This window comes from Coptis chinensis, chromosome 3 (genome assembly GCF_015680905.1).
Source record: "Coptis chinensis isolate HL-2020 chromosome 3, ASM1568090v1, whole genome shotgun sequence".
Lineage (NCBI taxonomy): Eukaryota > Viridiplantae > Streptophyta > Magnoliopsida > Ranunculales > Ranunculaceae > Coptis > Coptis chinensis.
Genome location: NC_141458.1, coordinates 2034603 through 2059998, shown reverse-complemented (window position 1 = coordinate 2059998; position 25396 = coordinate 2034603). Strand labels below are relative to the sequence as shown.

The following is a 25396-nucleotide window of genomic DNA, read 5'->3' as shown; positions in this document are numbered from 1 at the left end:
AATATTTAGGGATAGTTTTTCACATGTCCAGACCAATCAGACTTGAGAATCATGTCTTTCCATTTTTAAGAAAACTAACATTTGGAGATTTTGTTAAGAGGCCTCCCTTGACGTGAGTACTTAGGCGGTCGCTTTTTCCGCCTAATGGATGAGCCGACAATATCTAACAATGTGCACTTGGCATTAAGAGAGGTGGTTTCGTAGTGTCCAACAAATGAGCATATTATAAAAGAGTGCCCATTATAAAAACCTCTATCCTAAAAAATTCCATACTCTTGGGTAATCTTTTTAGTTAGTTACCAAAAACGTTCTGTAAAATTAATTATGTAGATTTTCCAAGTATCTCATGGCTTTATACTCACTATATATATGTTAATTATAATTTCTGGCAAAATTATCTCACTCAAATATTGATTTTCTTCTTCAACAACCATGGAGGTATTCTCTAAACCATCATTTGATCAACTTACTCTAATGCAAAGTTGCAAAACCACTTGTCCCTTCAGTGGTTTACCTGTAGTAGACCTTTCAATGCCACATTCAGAGACAATTGTTAAGGCTTGTGAAGAGTTTGGATTCTTCAAGGTAATCAACCATGGTATTCCAATGGAGGTCATTAATAGGTTAGAGTGTGAAACTATGAAGTTCTTCTCCTTAACCATTTTTGAGAAAGAGAAAGTTGGACACTCTAAGTCGGGAAGATATGGAATCAACAAAGTGGGAAGCAAAGGAGATCAAAGTTGGATTGAGTATCTTCTCATGACATGCAATCCTAGACCTGTTTTTGAAATTTTTTTAGAGAACATTGGAGATAATCGGGAAAAGTTTGCGTAAGTTACAACTTTTTTTTTCGAACATGTTATATGAATTCCGCCCATCAAAAGCATATTTATAAGATGAATTGAGGGCGGATTTTTGGTGAAAATAGTTTTCTCATAATGGAGAATCTCCCTACAAAAAATCAGTCCAAACGAAAATATTTAAGTGATTTTGAAATTTGAAAAATCTAGACTGATTATGGGAAAACATCTCCTCCAAAAATCAGCTTCTAATTAATTGTTTTTAATGGTAGATGTTTTTTTGGAGTTCGTATAAGTAGAGTTCATGTAACGGGCAGTTTTTTGTTTTGGTACCAGTAAGTTACAGCTTCAATGTTGTTTTATGACCAACATATTTTTGTAGGGTCTAACCCCCTCCCCTTTCAATTCATTAATGTCTTATATATACACGACCATCTTTGATGTCCTCCTCCCCTGGGTGTGACAACTTTAGGTCCAAAACAGACCTGATTTTTATCGAAAAATTGTATCATAAAAAAAAAAAAAAAAAAAAAAAACAGGCGTGCATGTTAAGATAAAAACCACGTCTGTAATGTTACGTTTGATGATTCAATTTGGTATTAGATTATTTTATTTCTATTTTTCATCAAGCTTTACCCCAAAACCAAACAAATGAAAGAAGCCATTCTGATTCATTTCTAATTGTTAGACGCGTAACCTGCGAATTCTTGATGTCTCTTGGCATTTGGCAATGCACTGCCATATTGTCCACTTGTCCTGACAATATATAGACTAGAGCTAGCCAAATTGTTAATACATACTTAACATGGTCTCACAGGGGTCGTGAATCCTTTTTGTAGGTCTGATATGAGAGATTATGTCTCAGCTGTGAGGATATTGGCTTATGAAGTACTTGAATTATTAGCGGAAGGATTGAAAATTCAACCCAAGGATGTCTTCAGTAAGCTTTTAAGGGACGAAAATAGTGACTCTTTCTTCAGGATCAATCACTACCCTCCCTGTCCAGAGCTTCAGGGACTAAATGGCCTAGACTTGATTGGTTTCGGAGAGCACACAGATCCACAATTAATATCGGTTCTAAGATCCAACAATGTAGAAGGATTGCAAATATGCCTCAAAGACGGGAATTGGGTCTCAGTCCCAGCTGATGAGAAAAGCTTCTTCTTCATTGTTGGTGATATTATGCAGGTACACATCATGACACCAATTCCCATGTTTATACGCGACAAACGTTCATCACTTAATATTGTGATCATTGTGCCAATCAACTGATAGAAATCAATATATACATGCATTTAAATTTCGTTGTTGGTTGTTGATATTTTGTAGGTTATGACTAATGGAAGGTTTAAAAGTGTGAAGCACAGGGTTTTGGCTAATTCTTTCAAATCTAGAATTTCTATGACTTATTTTGGAGGACCACCTTTAAATAAGCTAATATCACCTTTACAGTCCCTCTTGGAAGGAGAGGAAAGCTTGTATAAAGAGCTCACATGGGGTGATTACATTGGAGCAGCTCTTATGTCAAATATGGTTGATAATAGGATTAGCCTCTTTGAGAAAAAATAATGCAGTTCCATCCAAGTAAATTAAATTGTAGTAAAATAATAACATGCTTTAGAAAAATACATGCTTACGTAAAGCATCATTCATTTTTCTTTTTCTTTACTAAAAATAATTTAAGAATTCTGTGAAAACAAAGAATGACATTCTATAACGTTAGATTAACGGCACCTTTAACCTTTTGATTTGCTCACTGTTTTTTCGACAACTAACATAATGCGCCTTGCATTTGTAATGCGAGTTTCATTAGTCATTAGTCTGTGGCTGTTGAGTTTTGTGTGGAGCACATTCAATTTCATGATTAGAGTACATCTACCCCCCACAAGATTTTATTTACAGAGTGGGCGTGGACGCCATGATTTTCCAATTAATCCTACATTCACATGAAGAAAGCGAGTCGGATTCTTGTCAGGTTGAACTTCTGTTTCATTTATGGGATTCACCCCACATTTCCAGAAGGTACTTCTCACATCGACTGTCACTCTCGTTGACTGATAAATGTGATCTTGCCCTTTTAGTTTTTGACACCCTCGACACAAAATTTTGCTCACCTTTTTTGATGTTGTGTCTGTACTCAACTGCGACTTGTTCAAACACTTCTACCTCAAACATGTTCAATTTCATCTTGGGGTTCATGTGGTCTCTTACAAAAGAGAAAGCCAGTTGATCTCTTGGGTTAAATGCTTCCAATTCATTGAACAAGAGACAGGAGAATAGATTGCTTCCAACACCATGTTTCCTAAGTATAAGAGCGGTATCAGGTACATCTGCGACACATAAGTAAATTCAGATTAATACTCACACAATAACAGTTAGTCTACATTAATAACTGAGAATTTAGAACCAAGTGCATGCTCTGGCAGCCTTCTGTAAGGACAGAGTCATAAAGTCTGCTATATATGGAGTTCATCGAAAGCACCAACAGTCTCAAACTGATTACTAACACACACTAAAAACCAATTTAAGTAGTTCATGCCCACCAATATTTCTGGACTTGAGAGTAACTGAGTAAGTGTGTTGTAGGATCTATTGTGCATCCCTCTGTTCCGTCTAAACTATCAGGCAGTTATATATATAGTACATCAGCGTATGACATCTCTCACAACTTTCAGTGCCCATAAAGCACCAAAGAAAGGTAAAATATCATCTGGAGAGATCCTATACGAGTTAACCTCCTTACTGCAAGTCAGCGATAAATCCAACTCCATATACAAAGAGTTGTATACAACGTACCTGAAGTATATGGGAGCTTATCAGCTGTCCATGGCCGCATACCATTGTCACAGTATGTCTCCATTTGCATATTTAAGGACCCTATGTCATCCCATTTCTTCCATCTTGCAGTTGCCATTGCCTCTTCCATAGCGTGAATGTAGTAAGGATGTTTCGAGATAGCCATGTCTGCGTCCTCTTTAATTATAAGAGAATGAATCAACAACAGTGGGTCGACTGTTAATTGTATTTTCGCGTCCACCCAAATGCTAAATCTTGAATTAGGAAAAAGCCTATGAACTAGATGTTTTGGTATTACTCCATTCATTGCTGGACTATTGTATGGAAGCACACCTGAAACTTGAACTACTCTCCATGCCCCCAAGTTATGTTCTTGTGCTTGGTTTGTAAGAAGATTGTGAGAGTTTAAAACCTTGAAAGTGTGATCGTCTACGAACATGAAAAAACAAACCGTTTGCAATGTTTTCGATCCAAGACCTCTCGGCTGGCGGATTTTGTCATGGTCTCCAAAAACTGCTGATACTACCACTACTCCCCTACAGCTCTCCATTGAAATTCTATCTGAATCCAAAATATCCAAGAAAGAACATTTTCACTTCGTTATTACATGTACAAGAAAAAAGTGTAAGAAAATGGAAACAAGAATTGCAGAAGCATTCTGCTTTCACTTTTCTGCAAAGTACATACATTATATGTCAATGACAAAGCTCGAGCCACAAAAGTAAAAACCAAGAAGCAAAATAACGCCAGTGAATGCAACTAACCATAATGACTGACAGGAAATTCCTTCATGAATCCACAAGGAACCTTCATTTGCTTATCACTTTGATCAAAATATGAAAATCTCTCTTGGGTACTTAAATTCCCACTAAAACTTTCTCTCCCCATCTCTGTATATCTCAAAACTGGTGTCGAAGAATTCTTCAATATATCATGGATCTCTTTCAACACAACCCAATAATCTAATCACAAAAAAAAAAAAAAAACACAAAATGTAATCAAACAACATATGGAGAAAAAAAACATAGAGAAATCCAAGAAAACAAACTAGTGGATTACAGCCTAATACTTGTAACAGAAAAGTAAAAGCTACCCATTAAAGAGAACACTGAGATTAATCCAATGTATTCTAAAAAATCACAGATGACATAAAAAAAAACAATCAAATTGCATTGGGCCAAAAAAAAAAAAAGAGGACAGATGGAATGGAACCTGTGAAGTAAAGAGGAGAAATGCATGCAGAACGAAGGGTAGGAATAGCATATTTGTGTTCACCATAAGTAGAAGGGTAAGAAAAAAGTGGAGATTGAATTGGATCAAAAGGTGAAGATCTAAACATGCATTTTGTTTGAGAAAGAGAAGAGTAAAGAGCAAGAAATAGAGTTGTGAAAAGATAAAACAGAGAAAAACAGAGGAGTTTTGATTGGAAAAGCAGGGGAGTCTTGTATGCTTTCTCCATCAAAGAGATGATTTGTGAGTTGTGATTTTCTATGTCATTGTTTTTAGTGAAATAAGATTCATAGAAAGTGTTGTTTTGGATTACACTTGTAACATTGGTGGTTGGAAGATATCACAAAAAGTGGCATATCTGTCAGACAGTTCCATTTTTTTATAAGACGAGGTAGTTGGTCAATTTCATGTTTTGTTTTATGTGGCCTGCTTTTAAAAAAAAACAACTCGTGTGAAGTTATTTATTGGCAGTCGTTTGGAGTTGTAGGGCTGTCAACGGCCGGACTTGAACAACACTCACATATATTCAAGTCCCGTTCAAATTATATTTACATTTAGAATGTTCAAATTCCAATCTAAGTCCCATTGGACATGAGGCCTAGGTCTAATAAGATTACATGGAAGTAAAACTCGAACCGAAGTCTTATATGTGGCACTACAACACTAATCCATCAAGCCTCTTATTATTTTACGTAAACTAGTAGTTACAAATTTAATAGTATTTATTTGAAAAACTAAAAAAATAATCTTAATTTTCGGGCCAGACTATTATCAAGTCCGATGGGATATGTCCATAACTGGCTCAATAGTCTTATTTAAATTCTCAGTACCTATCTTATCGGTTCGGATTTAATCGGGCATTGAGTCGCCCGGCCCATTGACAACCCTAAGAATCTCTAACGGATCTTTAGGAGGAAAATTTCTCAACTAAACTGTGTATTTGTAATCTTTCTATTTTATGATTTTAGAATCACCTCCCTTAATTATTCTAATCAGCTCCTTCCTTTTTAAACAATTAACCAAAAACTCTCTCACTTTATTGAAATTAGAATTAGTTTCATATTATTTAAAATAATTTAGAAAATCTCATTCACGTCACTCAAATTATATTCAACCCCTCCTAATGTTTTTATATTATTTTTTAGATTATAACTAGAATTCAAAAAATCATACTATCAACACTATATGATAGCCGGATAATCTCTCTATTTTATTATTTTAGAACCACCTCCCTTAATTATTCTAATTATCTCCCTCATTTTTAAACAATTTACCAAAAACTCTCTCACTTTATTGAAATTAGAGTTAGTTTCATATTATTTAAAATAATTTAGAAAATCTCATTCACGTCACTCAAATTATATTCAACATCTCTTAATGTTTTTATATTATTTTTTAGATTATAACTAGAATTCAAAAAATCATACTATCAGAGAAATGTTAGAGCGACAGATTTAAAGATTTGAAAAAACACCGATGCGTACCACGGTTCAAGTTCCGTCCAAATTATATTTACATTTAGAAAGTTCAAATTCCAATCTAAATCCCATTGGACATGATCAGATTCGGGCCTAGCCTAGGTCTAATAAGGTTATATGGAAATAGTGTATTTTTTTTATTATTTCTCTAAAAAAAACTAAAAATAATAAGACTCGAACTGAAGCCTTATATGTGGCACTACAACACTAATCCATCAAGCCTCTTATTATTTTAGGTAAACTAGTAGTTACAAATTTAATAGTATTTATTTAAAAAACTAAAAAAATAATTTTAATTTTCGGGCCGGACCGTTATTGGGTCGGATGGGATATGTCCATAACTGGCTCAATAGTCTTATTTAAATTCTCAGTACCTATCGTTCGGATTTAATGTCAATGGGACATGGTACCAAATTGCACGAGATATTAGTCAATGTACGCCGATATTTGTCGAAATCAAAATAAATGGTGATCAAGATGTTAAGTTATACACAGTCGGTATGCGATGCACTTGCTGAGATTCGACATTGTCCAAAGAGCACATTTACCATTGCAGTTTCCACTTCCGATTGGTTATTTTCTAAGCAACGTCTGTCTCTAATGAAAGTCAACTAGAGATGATTAACCATAAATCAAATCAACTGATTATTTATTCTTTACACACTTAGGGTCCACCAATACGTTTAGGGAATACCCCCCCCCTGGGTTCGTTCAGTGAATTGGCATCACCGAACTGTATGGCAGTGTCCACATGATGATATGCTAATTTTCAGTTCCATGTAGCGTTGAATATCAACACTAATATTTTTCAGCCATCAAATTTCAACTAAAACAGTAGTTTGTACAAAGGATATGACACTAACAAGTAGCTGGGAATAATCTATACCGGTTTTCAACCTATCCTCTTCCCATGAACGATGTATGAACATGCATGCTACGACACCAACTCATACAACCTAGCGGACTTCTCCGCATCTACAATAAAGAAACATAGACCACGCAGCCCCCAACACCAGCACCAAAATTCCTGTCTTCTCCATTTTTTGAGCACAATGTCATGAAGTTTCCAAAATCTGGTTTCTGATTCGATGCCAGGAATCAGAAGAGTAAAAGAAATACGATAAGCAAGTAACCAGGTAACAACACCGAAATACTGTAGTTGACTGTTGATGAGGCAGTTGGTGTGGCAGTAAAATTTTTTGCTGTTCTGTTGTTGCTCCTGTTTGGGGGGGGGGGAGGAGAGCAGAAATGTCAATTAGTTCCAGAAGAACTCAAAGAAATGAATCTAGAAAAATAATGGAAACACAATGGAGTTGTTATTACACGATATACATACCCGAATGTGATATACAAACAGTTGTCGTAACCTGCACATAAACAAATATGTAAATCCTATAATCTTGATGAGATAGATATATGTTGCCAACAAGAACATTTGTACAAATTACAGTCTTACACAAGATATATTTTTCCTTGGTCAACTGTATGCAACATATTGCTAGGCAGCCATCGAAGGCGTTACAGTGTAAGCCACATAAAAGGATTTAACCAAATAATGATATCAAAGAAAAAAGGAGGAATGGTTCAGTAAGAGATGCACATGTTTTATGATGCAAGCGTACTTACTTGGGTTCTTGTTAGTTTTCAGTCCCGCACCTCCAAAACTGCAAGCAACATCACTAGCTCCATTTTGCTGGTAATAACTATTGAATACAAACGATGCATGAGAAACTAAAGTATCCGGCTGATAACAAGGCTGGCTAGGCTGGACGGCTGAGCAATCCACGTTTCCAGCACCACATGCCCAATCCAAAGCACTCTGCAAATCCAACTCCGAAGCAGTAGAAGCAGCAATACACCATGTTCCATTAGAACTCGTAATGTTTGATTCAGATGTCATGTCAATAGCCCCTCGTCCAGTCAAATCCAGGCTATATACACTAGTTTGATCAGGATAAAACATACCCCAGTTTCTCTCAGATTCCAACCCAGGCTTCCTGTTCTCATTGAATAATGAAAAGACGTACACATCAAGTTCCTCTCCAGGCTTTGCAGGAGTTCCCGTGTCATTGATCACATGACGAATCAGATTGGTGTTATAAGTTTGAGCATTGTCGGGAGTTGCAGCAGTCTCGTTTGGAGATCCTTTGGATGGCCAGCCAGTCTCAGTTACCATGATTTTAACTGTTCTAAAATTCAAAGCCATCAGAGCAAAGTAAAGAGCATCGATCTGCGCATCGAACATGTTTGTGTAGATCAAACCAGTGTTTGGATCAATGACTTCTGAGGAAGACTCAAATAGAGCATAATCTAGAGATACATTACTCGCAGAATCTCTATAAGCATAATAAGGATAAATATCTATCATGAATGGCGACTGATTTTCAGCAAGAAATTCCAGCATAGGTTTAAGAAAGGAGGCATGTTTGCTGCTGAAAGCTCCAGCTGATGGTGGGAATGATCGAGATAAAACCCCAAGAGAATGGGTGCTGGAGACTTTGATTTTTTTCTGGAGACCAGCTTTCCTCAGCGCTGTATGAATATTTTGCATAGCAGGCACCACAAGCGCAGATATGTTTTCTGAGCTTTCTGTGACTTCGGCACCTACTGTTATGTATGTAATCTTTGTGGCAGGATAGTAGGGCAGGATGTTATTCTTTAACCATGTGTCTGCATTGGACTGAAATTGTGAGAATGGCAACAGATCTAAATTTGCAATCCCAATCATGAGTTCCACTCCGGTGTTGGCAAAGGCCTTGAGAACCTGAATATTTGCGTCATAAATCCTAAGGTACTTAATCTTGTGAAGTTGAACAAGCTGAGCAACTTTATCTGGGGTGGGGAGATCATCAGCGTTCCTTCCGTAGCAGACTCCAATTGTACTCCCTTCGCAAAAGTCTGACACATAATTTGAAATATGTTAGATTTCCGAAGTTGGATTTGCATAGTAAATTATACAGCTGTAGACCTAAAAATAGGAGTTATGAACACAGCAACTCACTCTTTGTAATGAAAAACACAATCAATAAAAGGATTTCAAAACAGATATCATATTTTGTGAGTTTTCTGAGAAGTGATCACCCATCTTCTGATCATTTCTTTACATTCACATGGAGAAACATAAAAGAAAAGACAAAAACTAAGATCGTTTAAACGCAATAGTAGGCATGCTAACAAACTGACAATAGCTCCATACTTGGATTTCGTGATGAACAAGAAGCTTGTTCTGTTGCTCATGTCATATTTAGGGGAAAGAAGTTGGTTGCTCATTCTTTTCTTTACCATAACAACATCCTTATCCTATGGAAACAGTGTGGAATAATGAGCTACAAATTATGGTTGTCCAGCTAATAATAATCTATGAAACCCACAAGCAACTTAAATCTTGAAATTTTCATCATAAAATGTGATGCAACACTTTGGGGGATTATATAAGCAACACTACTATTCTGGCTGAAGGATCAATATTCCTAGATTGAGGTCACGACTCTAGAAAATGGTGGAAAGGGCATTTCTGATGAAGGTATTACACATGTTAAGAGCGAAAAAGAATGGAGGGGATGGTGGGGCCGAGGGCAGGGGCATAACAAAGTTATAGATAACTGTCAGAATTTATAAACTACAGAAAATGATATTTCAACAGAATCCAACTCAAAAGCCTTAATCACTATGAAATACTTTATGTATCTGATCAGTAAGAAATATAGGCAAAAGTAAAAATTTCAGGATAATCTAGAAGAAAGGATACATGAGCAAGTTGTGTGAGAAATGAGATCACAAGCAAGACAAGCAAACGATAAACCGGTAACTAATTAAAGAGCATGGAAAAAATTAGTTCAGAAGCAGATTTGCAGTTTTAGACCCTTATCAACTGCAACAAGCCCAACATTTTAGCACGTACAACATTTTAGACATCTTAACACGTACAACTTAAACTTCACAATCTCTACAGTTCTTATAATCTCAGACGTCCATAGAAAGCTCAAATGATGGACATACTTTAAGGATGTGCCATGAAGCAATAAATACATGGCTCTTTTGAACCTAGATTAGTACCAAGCTGAACCACCCTTAGGTCAAATCCAACTGAAAATTTAGACAGAGAACAAGGCTAGGATTGTTGATTAATTACTTTTAGCTTAGTTGCAGCAATATTAGTGAAACACTTGGGATCAGGTTTCATGTCTAAGGACAAAAGCCTAAAAGACATTCACACTCCTAAATGTGTTTTCCTACAACAACCTCACGACCACATCCCTCAGAACGCCTGATATCGACCTCGCATGAAACCACGGTACCTCAACCTCCACAATCAGATTGCAGAAGGAGCACCGTTTTTCTATAATGGCAAGTTCAGATTACTAAATACTTCATCATTGGGATATGTGGAAATACAGTAGAATAAAATTTATAATACTCATATGGATAAATTCAGGTAAGACCTAGCCTACAACTTCTTCCTTTCTTCCACATTGTGTTTCCAGTTTCGACAGGGATAAAACAGCTTTCCATATGGATACACCTCAAATTCGAAGACAAACTCTCCGCGTGCTATAGTACCCGTCGCCACTGTTCTTGAAAAACAAATTCAGTAGTACCATAGATTGAAAATTTCAAGCATATATCACACATTTAGGCTATCGGGGTTCACAGATCCTTAAATTGCAAATACTCACTTCATTAAAGATATAGCTGTGTGGGTACATTGTTAAGTAGTCAAGTCCTAATTCCTAAAAACCCCTCATATAATCACTAAAAAGGACTAGCCTACTTAGAAAGTTCATATCTGTGATCACAGTCCATGAGACACTAAGTCTGCTTAATTGGTCAGTTATTAGCACTGTTTCAGAACCCTTAAAAAAATCCCAACATAGCAGAGCTAAATAGAACCTTAATAGTCACTAAAGTGTGTAAACTGTCATGGGTTGATGGGTACATTTCAAAATGCAAACTTGAACACCCCAAACAAAATGTTAGCACAAGAATGAAACTTTACTTCAAAAACCATAAATTGCAGTTGAGAAGTAAACAGAAAGTAGAAGAAGAATGTTACCAGTACTGAAACAAGAAAGAAGAATAAGCAGACAAATAACTGTAGCTCTCTTCATGCCTTTTAACATTATTCCTTCGTTTAGCATAATGAGTGAGGAATAAGTGAAGAGTGTGTTGTTGTTGGTGGTGAAGCGGACGTGAGAGAGTATTATCAAATGGAATTTTATGAGGAATTGCCTCGGTTCTGGAAATGAATAACACTGAGCTGAGCAGCATGTCTGTTTGTCCTTTCTTCTTCATTACTTTTTTTGAGATTGCAACTAGATACTACTGTTCTTTTTAGTCACTTCTGTCCTACACTACACGCCACCTCAACGGTAACAAAATATAAACATTTTCTTGGATTCTTGTGTTTTGGAATTTGTTCTTTTTTAAGTTTTTTTTTTTTTTTTTTTTTTTTTTTTTTTTTTTTTTTTCTTTTTTAAGTTTTTTTTTCATGTTTTCATTATATTCTCTCTCCTTTTGCCAATTTTCAAAATACTCGAAATTCTAAAAAGTGGAAAAACCCAAAATAATGACACAATAGGATAGCAAAGAAAGAGAGGATTATATGAACTCCACCTTATGGGTTTATCGGAAAAAAAAATACTTGATTGTCAGACTCCAAAGTTATAATCCATTTTCAATGTGACAGTAGACAATTTATTTGGCAATTTTCGTCACCAACGCATTATCAAAACATCGTTTTCATTTTAATAATTGTCAAATTTGAAACCAAATTCGTCAATAATATAGAAATGACTCGCACGGGACAAGCTGTCCCGTCCAAGAGTGGGACAGGACAAGTTTTGTCGTTCAACATTTTTTTCCTTTTTTTTTAATAAAAAATTAAAACTTTTCGATTTTGCATGTGGGGACCAAGATGTTGGACGGGACAAGTTTTGCCGTCTATAACTTTTTCAATTTTTTTTAATAAAAAATTAAAATTAACAAATTAAAACGGGCTATATTTTTTTGGGCCCAAGATGTTGGACGAGATAACTATTCTCGTCTGAAATAGAAACCCCAAATTCGTCGAAAATGCATTGGCACTTGACACGAAAATAGTAATTTTGATCGAAAACTGATGTGTCACAATTTTTTTTAACAACGCGTTGATGATGCTCTTAGTATCATCTCTAAATTTCTCCAAATTTATTTCCAAATCTCATAATTTCACGGAAAACTAACTCTATATGGAAGCAAATCCGGTTGTATGTCTAGCCGCATCCGTGGAAGTAAATTTGGGATTTCAGATGCAGATGTAGCACGATAGTAGTAATATCACACGCCACTCCTAATGTCGCCCAATCTTTTTTTTTATTATTTTGACCAGCACACCGCGCCATTGCCAATGTCGCATGGGATTTTTTTTTTTTTTTTTTCAATTTGGAGCGATAGTGGGAATGTCGCATGGGTTTTTCCTTTTTAACTTGGGGCGACATTGGTAATGGCACGCGACAGTACCACTGTCGCGCACCATTATTACCAATGGCGTGCGTGGTAGATCCTACATACAGATTTGCGTCCGATATTTGCGACCACCTAGAGTTGGTCAAAATTTGAGAATACTTTCTTCAAATTTCGTCTTCAAGCTTGCAGGTGATACTACCACCACATAGAGATGCTCTTACAAGATGAATTGAAAGCTAATTTTTTTGTGGAGATATACATTACATGATGGAGAACATTCATACAAAAAATCAACTCGATTGAATATGTTTGATCTTGTCAAAAATTGTATGAAATTAAAAAAATCATGGGCAGTTGGATAATTTCATGACCTTCTATACTATTTTTTACGAGATTCTACATCTTCAAATTAATTGATTTTGTGTGAGGATGATTTCTATTGTTTGGAGAACATCTTCACCAAAAATCAACTTCTAATTAATTGTATTTATTTATGATTTTTTTTTAGTCACTTTAAGTGGAGTTTATATAACCATTTCATATGAAGAAAATGCAAAAAACTCAATTGGTGAGAGTTTGACATTATTATAATAACGGCCAGGCTACGTTGACACTCCTAAATGACACCTTGAATTGACACCCCTACCAAAAAGTGCACTTCTACAATGAATTAATGGTTAATTTTTGGTGAAGATGACCCTCTTACCATATTGATCATGTCTACAAAATTTCAATTCATTTCGACATCTCTAGCCTTGTCAAATTTATTTACAAAACTCAAAAAATATAGACCGTTAAAAAAATTGTAAATTTCAACACAACTTTTGACAATGTTACACATATTAAAATGAGCTGATTTTTTTTGGAGATCATATCCACAGTGGGAAGATCATATCTACCAAAAATCGGTTATTAAATCATTGTGTTTAGTAGGAGTGTCATTTAGAGGTGTCAACGTAGCCTGACCATTATAATAAACGTGATGGAAGTAGTTATTGGATCTTAAACTTACCTAGGTGTTAAGTAGTTTGTGGATCACAATGCTTGAAATATATAAATTTCTTATTTCAACTTTGTGGGTAAAGAGTAGGGGTGCCAATAGGTATCCGATTACCTGGAATCGAAATCGAATGTTCTGGTTATGGGTCTTAAAAAATTAGACCTATTTAAAATGGGTCATTAAGAACCGAACCGATAAAGAACCGAAACTGTAAAACCGAATAGTAAAAAACCCGTGGGTACCCGAACTGAAACTGATTAGTATGATTTCGATATATAAAATTTAGTATTATATTATATTTAAAATAATCAAACTCATACATTATAATATAAAATATGTTTTTTACATGTAAAAGTCTATTAAATATATATAGCATAATAGTAAATGTGTGTTGTTAAATGTGTATTTAATTTATAACAATATGTTAACACAAGTGTATCATAGATGTTAATAATAATGTCAACGTGTATATTATGAATTAATTAATACATTTTAGATTTATTAACTCATGCACGTGTATATTTAAATATGATACACATGCTTGATATATTGTGATACACGCACTTATTATAAACCAATATATAATGTTCATGTTAAAAATTAGTGGTGAGATGTAATTGTAAGACGCATGTACTCGCATGTTCGATTTAAAATGTGAGTTAATACACGTGTACAAATAATGTGTATGCACGTAAAATATATCAATGTAGAAAATATATGTGATTGCATAACAAATATATGTGATTGCACGTGTACATGTACGATCGAGTTAATACAAGAAAACAAATATATGTGTATGTACATAAAAAAAAATCAATTTTTTGGGGTTAGATATTTGACTATTTAAATTTTAATATCAAAGCTTGAAATTATCACATGAATGGTAAATATTTTAACATGTATGATTGATATATGTTCATAGATTGATGTAAATATGATTGTTGATACATCACTAATTATACATAAAATATTATCACGTAGGAAAAGGAAAAAATAAAAATAAAAACAAAAACAAGTTTTAGTGTTTTAAATTATTGAAATTGCTTAATAATCATAATAAATAATAAAAACCTTAATTAGAACCGAAACCGATAAAAAACTGTGGGTTTTGATAGTTTTGGGTTAGGTTCTATAATTATTATATTTAAAACCGTTGAGAACCAAAACCGATAGAACCACAAATAGTAAAACCCAAACCGAAACTGTTAAAGCCCGACCCAAAACCGACCCATTGGCACCTAGTAAAGAGTAAAGATGTCTAATTCAGTTTAACCCAACTACCCGACACACGAGCTCACCAACTGGCAACTACGGATAAGGGCTGGGCCTTCTTGTACCAACCCATGGGCTTGAATGCTAATTTGGCAGTCATGATGTAAACGCAACTTAAAAAATTCCAGTATAAGTCACCATCCCAATCTCATTCATCTATATAATAAAACACAATGGTGTGGGGCCCGCAAGGCCTCCATCCAGTGGTTACCATTGTCTTTTCTAAGTTGTGACATGGCAGATCCAAGTGTTTGGAGAGTTTGTGTAATTTTGTTAAGTGTAATCAATACTATGGGATCTATCCAAAAATCAACTAAAAGTCAACAATTTAAATTTGGACTTATAAATTGTTGGGCCCATAAACCATAAAGCGCCTCTAATTGATTTGGGCTTATAGATAATGGGTAATTGGGATGGCCTTGCGGCTGTAATTATAAATTGAGTTGTTTCGCTGGTCTTGTACCGAATATTTTACGCCTAAAATGCGTGTACGCCTTGCGACGAAGGCGCGATGAGTTGTCGGAGTAATATCGCAGGCGCGTCGAGGTCTCGCGGGCCGTAGTTACGGGCATACCCTAGTTTCGTATAAATTTGCTTGATTTTGAGACACAAAATTGTGCCCCGCGAGGCTTTCAGTGTTCAGGAAATACTCCTTGTTCGACTCCATACTTCATAGCATAGTGACATAGTCCATTAATTCCACAAAGCACTATATCTGTTCGACTATGTGAATATATGACACTAGCATCATGCACGTGCACGTCTTAACAATATGCCACTTCACCAGAAAATTTCCAAAAATAAGAAAAGAAAAAGGAGCGTCTTAACAATATGCCACTTCACCAGAAAATTTCCAAAAATAAGAAAAGAAAAAGGAGGTCCTTTTCTCATCTCACAATCAAAATCATTGAATGAGACCACAAATAATTCAAATCTGGAAGTAAAATTGGATATATGTCACAACCAAGTGAAGAAAGAAAGACAGAAAGTCAGCAAATGACACACATGAAATTCAATTTTTACATTGACAGAAGGAACCATAGTTGTTTGCAACATCAAGAAGACATTACTCATTCGAACATCAAAAATTAAGGGGGAACATAAATAGATTTACATATGAAGCTTTAAACTGCAGTTCCACACTTGGGACCTTGCAAACAAATCCCCCCTATAATATCTGGTTCAAACCAACAAAACTTCTCCTCCGCTTGGTTGAAATAAAATCTTGCTTTATCAATCTGAACTTTCATGAGCTCTCTTCTCCAATCCTAACTCTTTCTTAAAAAAAACATTTTCGTCATACAACCCAAATTGCACAAGCTCATCTTGTGGAAAATATAATCTCTCTCTCTTAAAGTACTGTTAAGAAAAGTAAAACAATGTTAAGGGCATCTCCAATGGGGGGTGTAAAATTACACCTCCACCTAGGCTCCACGTAGGTGCCATTAGGATTTTACACCTCTAATTGTATAGTATTGTATAGTTTATAAATATCCACACTCTATACTCTCCAATGGAAGAGTGTAAAAAAAATAGATTTTAAACTCGGACGTCACTCCAAATGACGTCTCTCTTTAATTTAAACTCGGACGTCACTTAGAGTGACGTCCGAGTTAAAAAATTACTTTAGAATTAGAAAAGGGACGTTACTCCAAGTGACGTCCGAAAATTATTTCACTCGGGCGTCGGTTCGAAAGTGTAAGCCGGTTTTTATTAACTAATAGCGAGAGGGGGAATTCCACACCCTCTCTATTAGCTAATACACTATTACCTACGGTATAGCACCCCCATTGGAGAGAGTTTTTTTATATTTGGAGTATAAAATTTCCACTCTATACGGTTTACACCCCCCATTGGAGATGCCCTAATGGGTAGAATGGTAGGATTAATATAAGTATTGCTACAATGAAACAACTGCTTGTCATCTTGTAATATTATAAGCATTGCTACATACTTCTAGGAATGAAATTTGATTTAGCCTATGACAACTGGTGTAAAAATTCTTAAGACCACCATTTAACACCAATGAAAAGGGACTTATTGTATATAATGTTACCAATACATTGAATGGCTAGCAATCTTGAACAAGCCAAATTTAAGTCATAAGAACTGAAATGAAGTTTATATATATAGGCATTAATGCTTACTCTTCTACGACGTCTCTGAGGATGTTTGTAAGTTGAGTACCAATACCTGAGCACAACACTACGTTATAGAATTTGTGGACTGAAGTTGGAGATTCTGGCGCAATCCCCATTAATGGGACACTCATTAGGCCAACAGTTCTAGTCACATAGTAGCAATACAGATAAAGCTCTTGAAAATTCTCGTATATAGATTTCCTTGTATCTATTCTCATCCCTCCAATCATGTCTGGAAAAGCCTACATATCATATGATCTTCCATTCAAGATATAATAAAGTCTCTATTCCCATCTATGAAGAACAACATATAACTCATGTAGCAGCCACATATTTAGGTCCATTAAAAACCTTCTATAACAATTTTCCACAAAATAAAATGGCGAAACTGATAAAATATAATACATTTTTTAGGGAGAGTATAACTTACCAACAAAAAATTCAAAGACGACCACGACAGTTAACACGACCACCAAAGAATGAATTGTGGTGCAGGATGCCAATTAACTTTGTGATTCCCTTCTCCATGAATTCTCATCCTTCCTCCAAAGTCTAAACCATTAATTTTGATAGGTGGCTCCACAATCTAGAACTTTAAGCAAAGAAGTGCAAAGGAAAAAAGTTTAAATCAAATAAACAAAGCTCTATTGAATGAAAATCTTCTCCTAAAAATGAATCAGGCACAATATGTTATATTTGCATTGCCTAAATCCTGATATACCAACATCAAACTCTATTATCTCGAGAAAGAAAAAAGAAGCATAACATGACATAACATGATTACAGAAGAAAGTTTACCTGCAAGCAAGCATTCAAAATAGCTGAGAAGGTGACAACATTAGGTTTTATATTCAGTTCATGCATTTTGTGGAAAAGTCCCAAGATGCACAATATCTCCTGAGATTCTCCTTTGGCTGCGTCCTTCAAAGGATGTGCTTTTTCAACAGCTAACTGCTCAAACAGTTGCATAACCCTATCAGCATTGCTCTCCTTTTCTTCATTAGCATTTTGGAGAACCACACAAACAGACGATTCATTCATTAACTCATCAGTTTCAGAGGCAACACCTTCTTGAAATTTTGTAATCACAGACCTACTAAAGGCATCAACAATAGAATTATAAGTAACAACATTGGACAGTTTTCCTTCCCTTGTCATTTCATCGATCTAACAATGACACAGCGGACTTTACTAGTTCATTCTTACATAAGGCGTCAATCAAGGCACTATATAAGACAACGTCAGCCTCCAATCCTGCTTATTTAAACTCTCTAAAAATCTTCATTGCCTCTTGATAGAGACCCCCTTTCGAATACACATCAATCAAAGTTGGGCAAGTCAATAAATTAGGACTCAAGTTTTCTTATTTCATCTCTCTGAACAACTTTTTAACCTCATCAAAAATACCCTGCTTTCCATAATTTCTCAAAAGCACATTATAAACAGGGGAAATTTAACTGGAAAATTGGGGGTGGGTAATCAAAGGCCTTGGCACAAAGCAATTGCTAATCGAAAAATGAGAAATAGGTGGTGAAGTAAAAACTACTTGGTGAATTTTTGGTGAATTTGTTATACTTTTCTGTTGTTTGAACTTTCTCCATTATCTCATCATCACTTCCAAGTTCCAACAACATCCAGGAGTGGATACTCTCTCACATGTAGTAGGATCAAATATGCGAACATGGAACTTCAAACCATCTTCAAGTTTGAAAACCAATAAATCACCAATACATAGATCATGCGCACTTGCAAAATCTTCCCAACCTTCTTGAAACCAAAACCCTATTCATGCTAACAGTCAACACTTGCTACTTCTACTGGTCCTCAATGCGACATTTCCTTCACTGCACTCCTTTTCTAAGTGTTGGTTCTTGAAAGCAGGGAGAATTGACTACAACAAATAAAAAAAAAAAAACAATCCAGCTAAATAGAGAACAAAGCACTTTCGAGCTACACATAAGAAAATAGTAGAAAATAAGAGGTGCTCACAATTTCTTTAAGTGAACCAGGAACGATGACCTTGAAGAAATGGGGTTCGCTTTATCGGATTGTGGTCTTCGCCATTTTACAGTAATGAACTAGTGTGTTAGAACCACTCAGGACTGACCAGGAACACACAACCTTTTACTATCCGTAGGATAGGGCGTTGGGCTCAAGCCTCAAGCTTCCTCTAATTTTCCAGCTTTGGCACAACCATTAATCATGGTGCTAAAAGTTACAACATTAGGCAATACATTCTTCACTGTCATCTACCCCCATTTTTCTACTAGTATACTGCTAAACAGTGGGGGCGTGAGCGGAGAGGGAGAGGGAGGAGTGCTTATATGACCTGAAAATGAAAGCGCGACTGAAATCAGCTGACAAGATGCTTCAATGATATATTAAACTTAAACACGACACTAACTATAAAAAGCCTTATAGCATATCCACTGTAAAGTTTTGCAAGCACCAGCCTAGATATATTTCATATTTTTCTTGAGTGGTTATACATATAAAATCCAAGTCAGGCATTTCCATAGATTGAGCTACAACATTGCAAGTGAAGAAAGAAAGATACATACCAAAGCCACGAGGTTCTGAGTTCCCATTGTGGTAGCCTTTGAATGAAGGATGAAGGATGAAGGATGAAGGATCACTTTGGGTACCCCAGTTGCTATTGGAATAAGAATATTGAATATGCAGGAACAAAACAATAATTGATGTGAGAGAAAAATACTACTTCTTACTGTGTAAGTTCAATTGTAGCTTTCTCTCAATCTTAAACAGTATTATCAATTTCAGGACCAAAGACTCCCCCATTTAGGTAATTTCATAACCTAGAGGAAGCTATCAATTTCAAGTGAGCGGAGCGAACGATCTTGGGCCGGGTGGGGGACTCGTGGCCCAAAATGTCAATTGGTTGGTTTCTGTCTGTCCTCTTTTCTTTCTTGCACAAACTTTGCGAATTTCTCCTCGCTCGTTCTCTCCGTCTAACCGATTGGAGGAGGAAGACGAACATCTCTCAGTTGCAGACGAATAACAGCTCAGTAGTAGACAAACCGGGTCAACGATAGATTGAAGGAGGAAGACAAACCAAGTAAATCTCCACTATTATTGTTTAAAACTTAAGGTGTTGTTCTTGGACTTTGCTTCTTCAATTTCAATTCGATTTTTTGATAGCTTCCTCTAGGTTATGAAATCACCTAAATGGGGGAGTCTTTGGTCCTGAAATTGATAATACTGTTTAAGATTGAGAGAAGGCTACAATTGAACTTACACAGTAAGAAGTGGTATTTTTCTCTCACATAAATTATTGTTTTGTTCCTGCATATTCAATATTCTTATTCCAACAGCAACTGGGGTACCCAAAGTGATCCTTCATCCTTCATCCTTCATTCAAAGGCTACCACAATGGGAACTCAGAACCTCGTGGCTTTGGTATGTATCTTTCTTTCTTCACTTGCAATGTTATAGCTCAATCTATGGAAATGCCTGACTTGGATTTTATATGTATAACCACTCAAGAAAAATATGAAATATATCTAGGTTGGTACTTGCAAAACTTTACAGTGGATATGCTATAAGGCTTTTTATAGTTAGTGTCGTGTTTAAGTTTAATATATCATTGAAGCATCTTGTCAGCTGATTTCAGTCGCCGCTTTCATTTTCAGGTCATATAAGCACTCCTCCCTCTCCCTCTTCGCTCACGCCCCCACTGCTTAGCAGTATACTAGTAAGATAAAGTGATAGACCTTAGGGTTTCGGGCAGGGCTTCTAAAGATTGGACCGGGTTGAGTCGAGTTTGGGTAATTTTGTCTGAGTCCCCCATGGTCAGCTTTAGTGGGAATCCAATTTTTTTTAATCATTGTTCTTCTTCTTATCCTTTTGTTGATTTGTTTAACATATACATAAACTTTTCATTTTCAAAAAAAAAAAAAAAAAAAAAAAAAAAAATAGTTGTTGATGTAGTGGCCCCATCTGCAGAATCGAAGGATCAACGGTGAAGGGATCCTGGAGTGAGACATTAAATGGAGATGAGGAGTACTGTATGAGTGCCGCATACACCTAGGACTGAGAGGCCATGGTGGAGTAGCAACAGTGATAGTTGGGACTGGGAGCAGGGCATTAAAGGGAGTTGGGGAGTACCGTATTTGGGCCGCGAATATAACCCTCATAGTGTAGGGGCAAACATGGAGAAGCAAGGTCGATGGATGAGACGACAGATGGACGGCTGGTGAGAGAAGGAGTGGGGCATAAAGAAGAAAAAGACCCAGGGAAAGAGGGGAAAAAAGGAAAAAAGAAAGGCGTGACCTAAAAAGAGAGAAAAAAGGGAGAAGAGTGAGGAAAGAAAAGTGAGTAGCAACATTTGGCGCCATTTGTGAGGACCGAGATCAAGCAACTTGAAAGATGGCAACATTGGCGAAAAGAGGAGTAGGAAGACCGAGAAAGGTGGTGGTGCCAGAGGAGGATGGGGAGTTGGTAAGGAGTGATAGGGGAGAGCAAGACGGAGAAGAGACCACGACGTCAGTTTCAAAGGGAACAAGGTTGTTGCATGAAGAAATAGCAAGATTGAGGGAAGAAAACGATGGGCTTCAGAGGGAGAAGGAAACAGTAGAGGAGTCGGAGAGAGTGGAGCCGGAGGAAAGAGAGGAAGAGGAGGCGGAAAGGCCAAATCCGGTGGACAATGTGATGGTTGGAATCACAATGGAGCAGGTTATGGAAATGATTGCCAACGACCGAGTGGCAAATCTTCAACAAGTTAGCCCAGAATTGAGAGGTTTGACGGGAAAGGAGATCCAGCTGATCACATCCACCAGTTTCAGTATGAGATGCTATTATGGTAGGAACCCTGGTATGACGGGCTGCGGTGCATGATGTTCCCCGCTAGCTTAAAAAGCGCGGGGTTGGATTAGTATTATCGCTTGCCTCCGAAGAGTATAAGCAACTTTCAAGAGTTGGAGCAGGCTTTCATATATCACTTCATACATCAGAAGAAGCGTACAGTAGACATCACATCCTTGTTCAATGTGCAACAGAGATCCGCAGAATCAGTGAGGGATTACATGTGTAGGTTCAAAGTTGAGACCCTGAAGGTGGAGAATTTGGATGAGAGGACAACGATGATAGCGTTTGAAAGGGGATTACGCCCAGGAACCAAAGAACGAGATCGCTACCTTACACGACCTTTATCCAAGAGTGGAGAAGTACATAAGGTATGAGGACACCATGCAGAAAGAGGTTAGAAGAACGGGGAAGGTCGTGCTCTCCTTGGAAAGAAGCAGTGAACATAGGAGAAGTGAGACATCGGAGAAAGAAAGGAAGGGGTACCGTGGGGACTCATCGTGGCCTGAGAGAAATAAAGATGTGATTAGAAGAGAAAGTAGAGACCGAAAACCATACTGCGGGGTAGAAAACACCCCTCTGAATAGGCCGTTGGAAGAGATCTTGCCTCTCATAAAAAACCTCCTGCACTATGAGGGACCGCGAAGCACACCGGCAGAGATTTCAAGTAAACCCTATTGTGCTTACCATCATATTAGAAACCACGAGATGAATGATGTTATGCATTAAAATGGTTAGTTCAGAGGTTGATAGAAAAGGGGATGTTGGCGGAATTTGTAAAGGAGGCTCCGGATGGTAAACAGGAGCCGGCAATGGCCAAGATTTGAGGCACAATCAATGTCATATTCAACGGTGAGATATTGAGCCGCAATGCTCACAGGAAAACAGTCCGTCGTACTGCAAGCATACAACAGGTTAATGAAGTGAGTGGGTCCTCGCCGGCTTGTTCCTTGGTCAACGGTAGTGAAGGATCAGATTATCTTTTCAGCAGCAGACCTTAAGGCAATAGACCTTTCCCATGACGATGCTTTGGTAATTACGGTAGCAATGGGTAACTACTTGGTAAAGCGAGTGTTGATTGATTGTGGAAGCTCTGTGGATTTATTGTTTAAGGGGGCAATGGAAGAAATGAGTATAGATGTGAAACAGTTGAGGCCGCCGTTAACTAACCTGTATGGTTTCAACAGAAGCATGACAGAGCCTATGGGAGAGCTCCTGCTCTCGGTAATGATGGGACCCGTGATGGTGTTCACCAGGTTCATGGTTGTGGACTCGGGTTTGTAGTATAACGTGATTCTGGGGAGGTGATGGATCATGAGATCAGAGCGGTGCCTTCTACGTATTACCACGTGATATGTTTCCCAACAGCTAGTGGAATGCAGGAAGTCTGCGGTGATCAAGTGTCAGCAAAAAATATCCACCAGGTAACGGTGAAAAGTATGATCCACGAAGTCTCTGGGAAGGTGTCAGACCAGGAGAAAGGGCCCGCCTAGCAATTACAGAATGAGGCCGCAGATGAAGAGGTTGGCCCTGGTGAGGAGGCGAGAACCTTGGACGACATTGAGATAGTGAACGTGGGAGTGGGGAGTGAAGAGAAGTTCATGTCAATAGGGTCGAATTTACCAGAGGAATGGAAGAGAAAGATGACTAAGTTTCTGGCGGAGAGTCAAGACATGTTCGCATGGGGAATTGAGGATATATTGGGCGTGGACCCGGAATTCGCATGTCACCACCTGAACATGAAGGCAGACGCAAAGCCGGTTATACAAAAAATGAGAAGTATAAGACCGAAGTTTGCAGAAGGCATACGAGAGGAGATTGTAAAACTGAAAGGAGCAGGGATTATCAAGGAGGTGGAATATACAGAGTGGTTATCCAATGTGGTCGCGGTACAGAAAAAAAATGGAAAGGTCAGGATGTGTATAGACCAATATGTTCAACAAGTATGTTTTAATACCTTATGTGAACGACTTCAAGAAAGAGGTTTGAATGCTAGTAGGTGGGTTTCTGTGAAAGAACAAGTGGCAATGTTTCTTTACATTTTAGGCCACGATACACGTATATGATAAGGTCACAAGAAACTATTCACCGACATTTTCATAGAGTTTTGCAATCTGTATTGAGGCTTGGTAGGGAATACATATGACAGGCACATCAAACAAACTCCCCAGCAACAGGAAGTAATATGAAGCCTTGGACCATGAGATATTTTAAGGTAAACCGAGTAAAATACTTACTCTTAAACCTAGCTAGCATTTGTCTTAAAGGTATAAAGTTAGTCATATATTTTTTTTATTTTTATTTTTATTTCCTCGTTTTATAGGATTGTGTTGGTGCAATTGATGGTACTTTCATACCAGCAGTGGCACCTATAGCAGACTAACCACGGTATCGCAACCGGAAGGGGAATTTAGCGCATAACGTTCTAATGGCTTGTACATTTGATATGAAAATATCATATGTATTGGCCGGATGGGAGGGTTGTGCTTATGATAGTCGGATATTGAGAGCTGCTCTAAACCATCCAAGGGAGAGCTTGTTTGTTCCACATGGTAAATATTACTTAGCTGATGCCGATTACCCACTTGCCCCAGGCTTCTTAGTTTCGTACCGGGCAACAAGGTATCATTTATCTGAAATTGGAGAAATGGCGACACGAAACGAGAAAGAGTTATTTAACTTTAGACATTCTTCACTGCGTAATGTAGTCGAGCGTACTTTTGGACTTCTGAAAAAACGGTTTGCTTATTTGAGGGTAATTCCTTTTTACAATGTGGATATACAAGCTGATTTAATCATAGCTTGTTGTATACTACATAATTTCATACGAGAGGTTGATCCTGTCGATGTTGGTGGTTGGCCGGATGAACCGAATGTGGAGGAACCTAGAGATATGGGTAGCCAAGCTCAGGATTATAGTGCATTGATGCCAACTAATGAGTGGAAGTTGTTCAGGATCAACCTTACTGAGAGCATGTGGAATGAGCGTCATATGTTTCAAACACAAAGAGAGTGATCGATTACTTTTATGTTTTTTAGTTATTTATATGTTGTATTTGTTTTTGGGTGGTAAGAATATGTACTTGCATTTGACATTTATGCAAAGTGTGAATTGCAAATGCTATGGTTTGATTATATGTTGTTGATTAAAACAATGAAATCTAAATTTTATGGATCTTTTCAATTCCTATGTACTATATTTTTTTAATAATTTATATTGTGGAAATAGATATGTGTTATGATCATATAATAATTTTAATAGGGATGGCAACACAAGCAACACCACAAACACTAGTACGCGGTCAGAAAGGGAGACTAGTTTGGACTAAATCTATGGATGATGTCATGTTAGAAGTTTTCTTGGAACATCTTGCGAAGGGTTTAAGGGGAATCGGTGGATGGAAGAAAGAAATC

At 37.0% G+C, this 25396-nt stretch overlaps 5 protein-coding genes and 1 long non-coding RNA gene across 6 annotated transcripts; 3 read left to right on the top strand and 3 right to left on the bottom strand.

Moving 5' to 3' along the window:
* Positions 1-297: 297 nt before the first annotated feature.
* On the top strand, positions 298-2616 carry LOC147507181 (gibberellin 2-beta-dioxygenase 1-like). Its single transcript, XM_086599028.1, has 3 exons — positions 298-830; positions 1640-1988; positions 2130-2616. The coding sequence occupies exons 1-3, from the start codon at positions 433-435 to the stop codon at positions 2367-2369; spliced, it is 987 nt and encodes a 328-aa protein (XP_086455154.1). The 5' UTR covers positions 298-432; the 3' UTR covers positions 2370-2616.
* Positions 2617-2765: 149 nt separating this feature from the next.
* On the bottom strand, positions 2766-5143 carry LOC147507180 (transmembrane protein (DUF616)). Its single transcript, XM_086599027.1, has 4 exons — positions 4809-5143; positions 4361-4558; positions 3597-4157; positions 2766-3130 (listed from the first exon to the last, which is right to left on the bottom strand). The coding sequence occupies exons 1-4, from the start codon at positions 5053-5055 to the stop codon at positions 2790-2792; spliced, it is 1347 nt and encodes a 448-aa protein (XP_086455153.1). The 5' UTR covers positions 5056-5143; the 3' UTR covers positions 2766-2789.
* Positions 5144-7096: 1953 nt separating this feature from the next.
* Positions 7097-11585, bottom strand: LOC147507179 (O-Glycosyl hydrolases family 17 protein). The gene is made up of 4 exons (XM_086599890.1): positions 11358-11585; positions 7931-9202; positions 7641-7671; positions 7097-7523 (listed from the first exon to the last, which is right to left on the bottom strand). Exons 1-4 carry the CDS (start codon positions 11440-11442, stop codon positions 7403-7405), a joined length of 1509 nt encoding a protein of 502 aa, XP_086456016.1. The 5' UTR covers positions 11443-11585; the 3' UTR covers positions 7097-7402.
* Positions 11586-16210: 4625 nt separating this feature from the next.
* LOC147507178 (uncharacterized) lies at positions 16211-18717 on the bottom strand. Its single transcript, XR_015216152.1, has 3 exons — positions 17960-18717; positions 17592-17753; positions 16211-16379 (listed from the first exon to the last, which is right to left on the bottom strand). It is a non-coding gene; the product is annotated as an uncharacterized LOC147507178 (long non-coding RNA).
* A 4312-nt stretch (positions 18718-23029) lies between these two features.
* On the top strand, positions 23030-24365 carry LOC147507177 (uncharacterized). The gene is made up of 4 exons (XM_086599670.1): positions 23030-23258; positions 23351-23406; positions 23485-23925; positions 24306-24365. The coding sequence occupies exons 1-4, from the start codon at positions 23030-23032 to the stop codon at positions 24363-24365; spliced, it is 786 nt and encodes a 261-aa protein (XP_086455796.1).
* A 45-nt stretch (positions 24366-24410) lies between these two features.
* LOC147507176 (uncharacterized) lies at positions 24411-24998 on the top strand. Its single transcript, XM_086599668.1, has one exon. The coding sequence runs from the start codon at positions 24411-24413 to the stop codon at positions 24996-24998; it is 588 nt and encodes a 195-aa protein (XP_086455794.1).
* Positions 24999-25396: the final 398 nt, after the last annotated feature.

Excerpts from the sequence above, each read along its gene's own strand:
- LOC147507176 (XM_086599668.1), top strand. The coding sequence starts at position 24,411 with ATGGCTTGTACATTTGATATGAAAATATCATATGTATTGGCCGGATGG.
- LOC147507180 (XM_086599027.1), bottom strand. The coding sequence starts at position 5,055 with ATGGAGAAAGCATACAAGACTCCCCTGCTTTTCCAATCAAAACTCCTC. Across the intron at positions 4,559-4,808 it reads TTCTCCTCTTTACTTCACAG|ATTATTGGGTTGTGTTGAAA; the intron begins GTTCCATTCCAT and ends TTTTGTGATTAG. Across the intron at positions 4,158-4,360 it reads ATTTCCTGTCAGTCATTATG|ATAGAATTTCAATGGAGAGC; the intron begins GTTAGTTGCATT and ends TTTTGGATTCAG.
- LOC147507181 (XM_086599028.1), top strand. The coding sequence starts at position 433 with ATGGAGGTATTCTCTAAACCATCATTTGATCAACTTACTCTAATGCAA. Across the intron at positions 831-1,639 it reads GATAATCGGGAAAAGTTTGC|GTCTGATATGAGAGATTATG; the intron begins GTAAGTTACAAC and ends TCCTTTTTGTAG. Across the intron at positions 1,989-2,129 it reads TTGTTGGTGATATTATGCAG|GTTATGACTAATGGAAGGTT; the intron begins GTACACATCATG and ends GATATTTTGTAG.
- LOC147507179 (XM_086599890.1), bottom strand. The coding sequence starts at position 11,442 with ATGCTAAACGAAGGAATAATGTTAAAAGGCATGAAGAGAGCTACAGTT. Across the intron at positions 9,203-11,357 it reads TCTTTCTTGTTTCAGTACTG|ACTTTTGCGAAGGGAGTACA; the intron begins GTAACATTCTTC and ends ATTATGTGTCAG. Across the intron at positions 7,672-7,930 it reads GAAAACTAACAAGAACCCAA|GTTACGACAACTGTTTGTAT; the intron begins GTAAGTACGCTT and ends GTTTATGTGCAG.
- LOC147507177 (XM_086599670.1), top strand. The coding sequence starts at position 23,030 with ATGGGTAACTACTTGGTAAAGCGAGTGTTGATTGATTGTGGAAGCTCT. Across the intron at positions 23,259-23,350 it reads GTTCATGGTTGTGGACTCGG|CTAGTGGAATGCAGGAAGTC; the intron begins GTTTGTAGTATA and ends GTTTCCCAACAG. Across the intron at positions 23,407-23,484 it reads CAGCAAAAAATATCCACCAG|AATGAGGCCGCAGATGAAGA; the intron begins GTAACGGTGAAA and ends TAGCAATTACAG.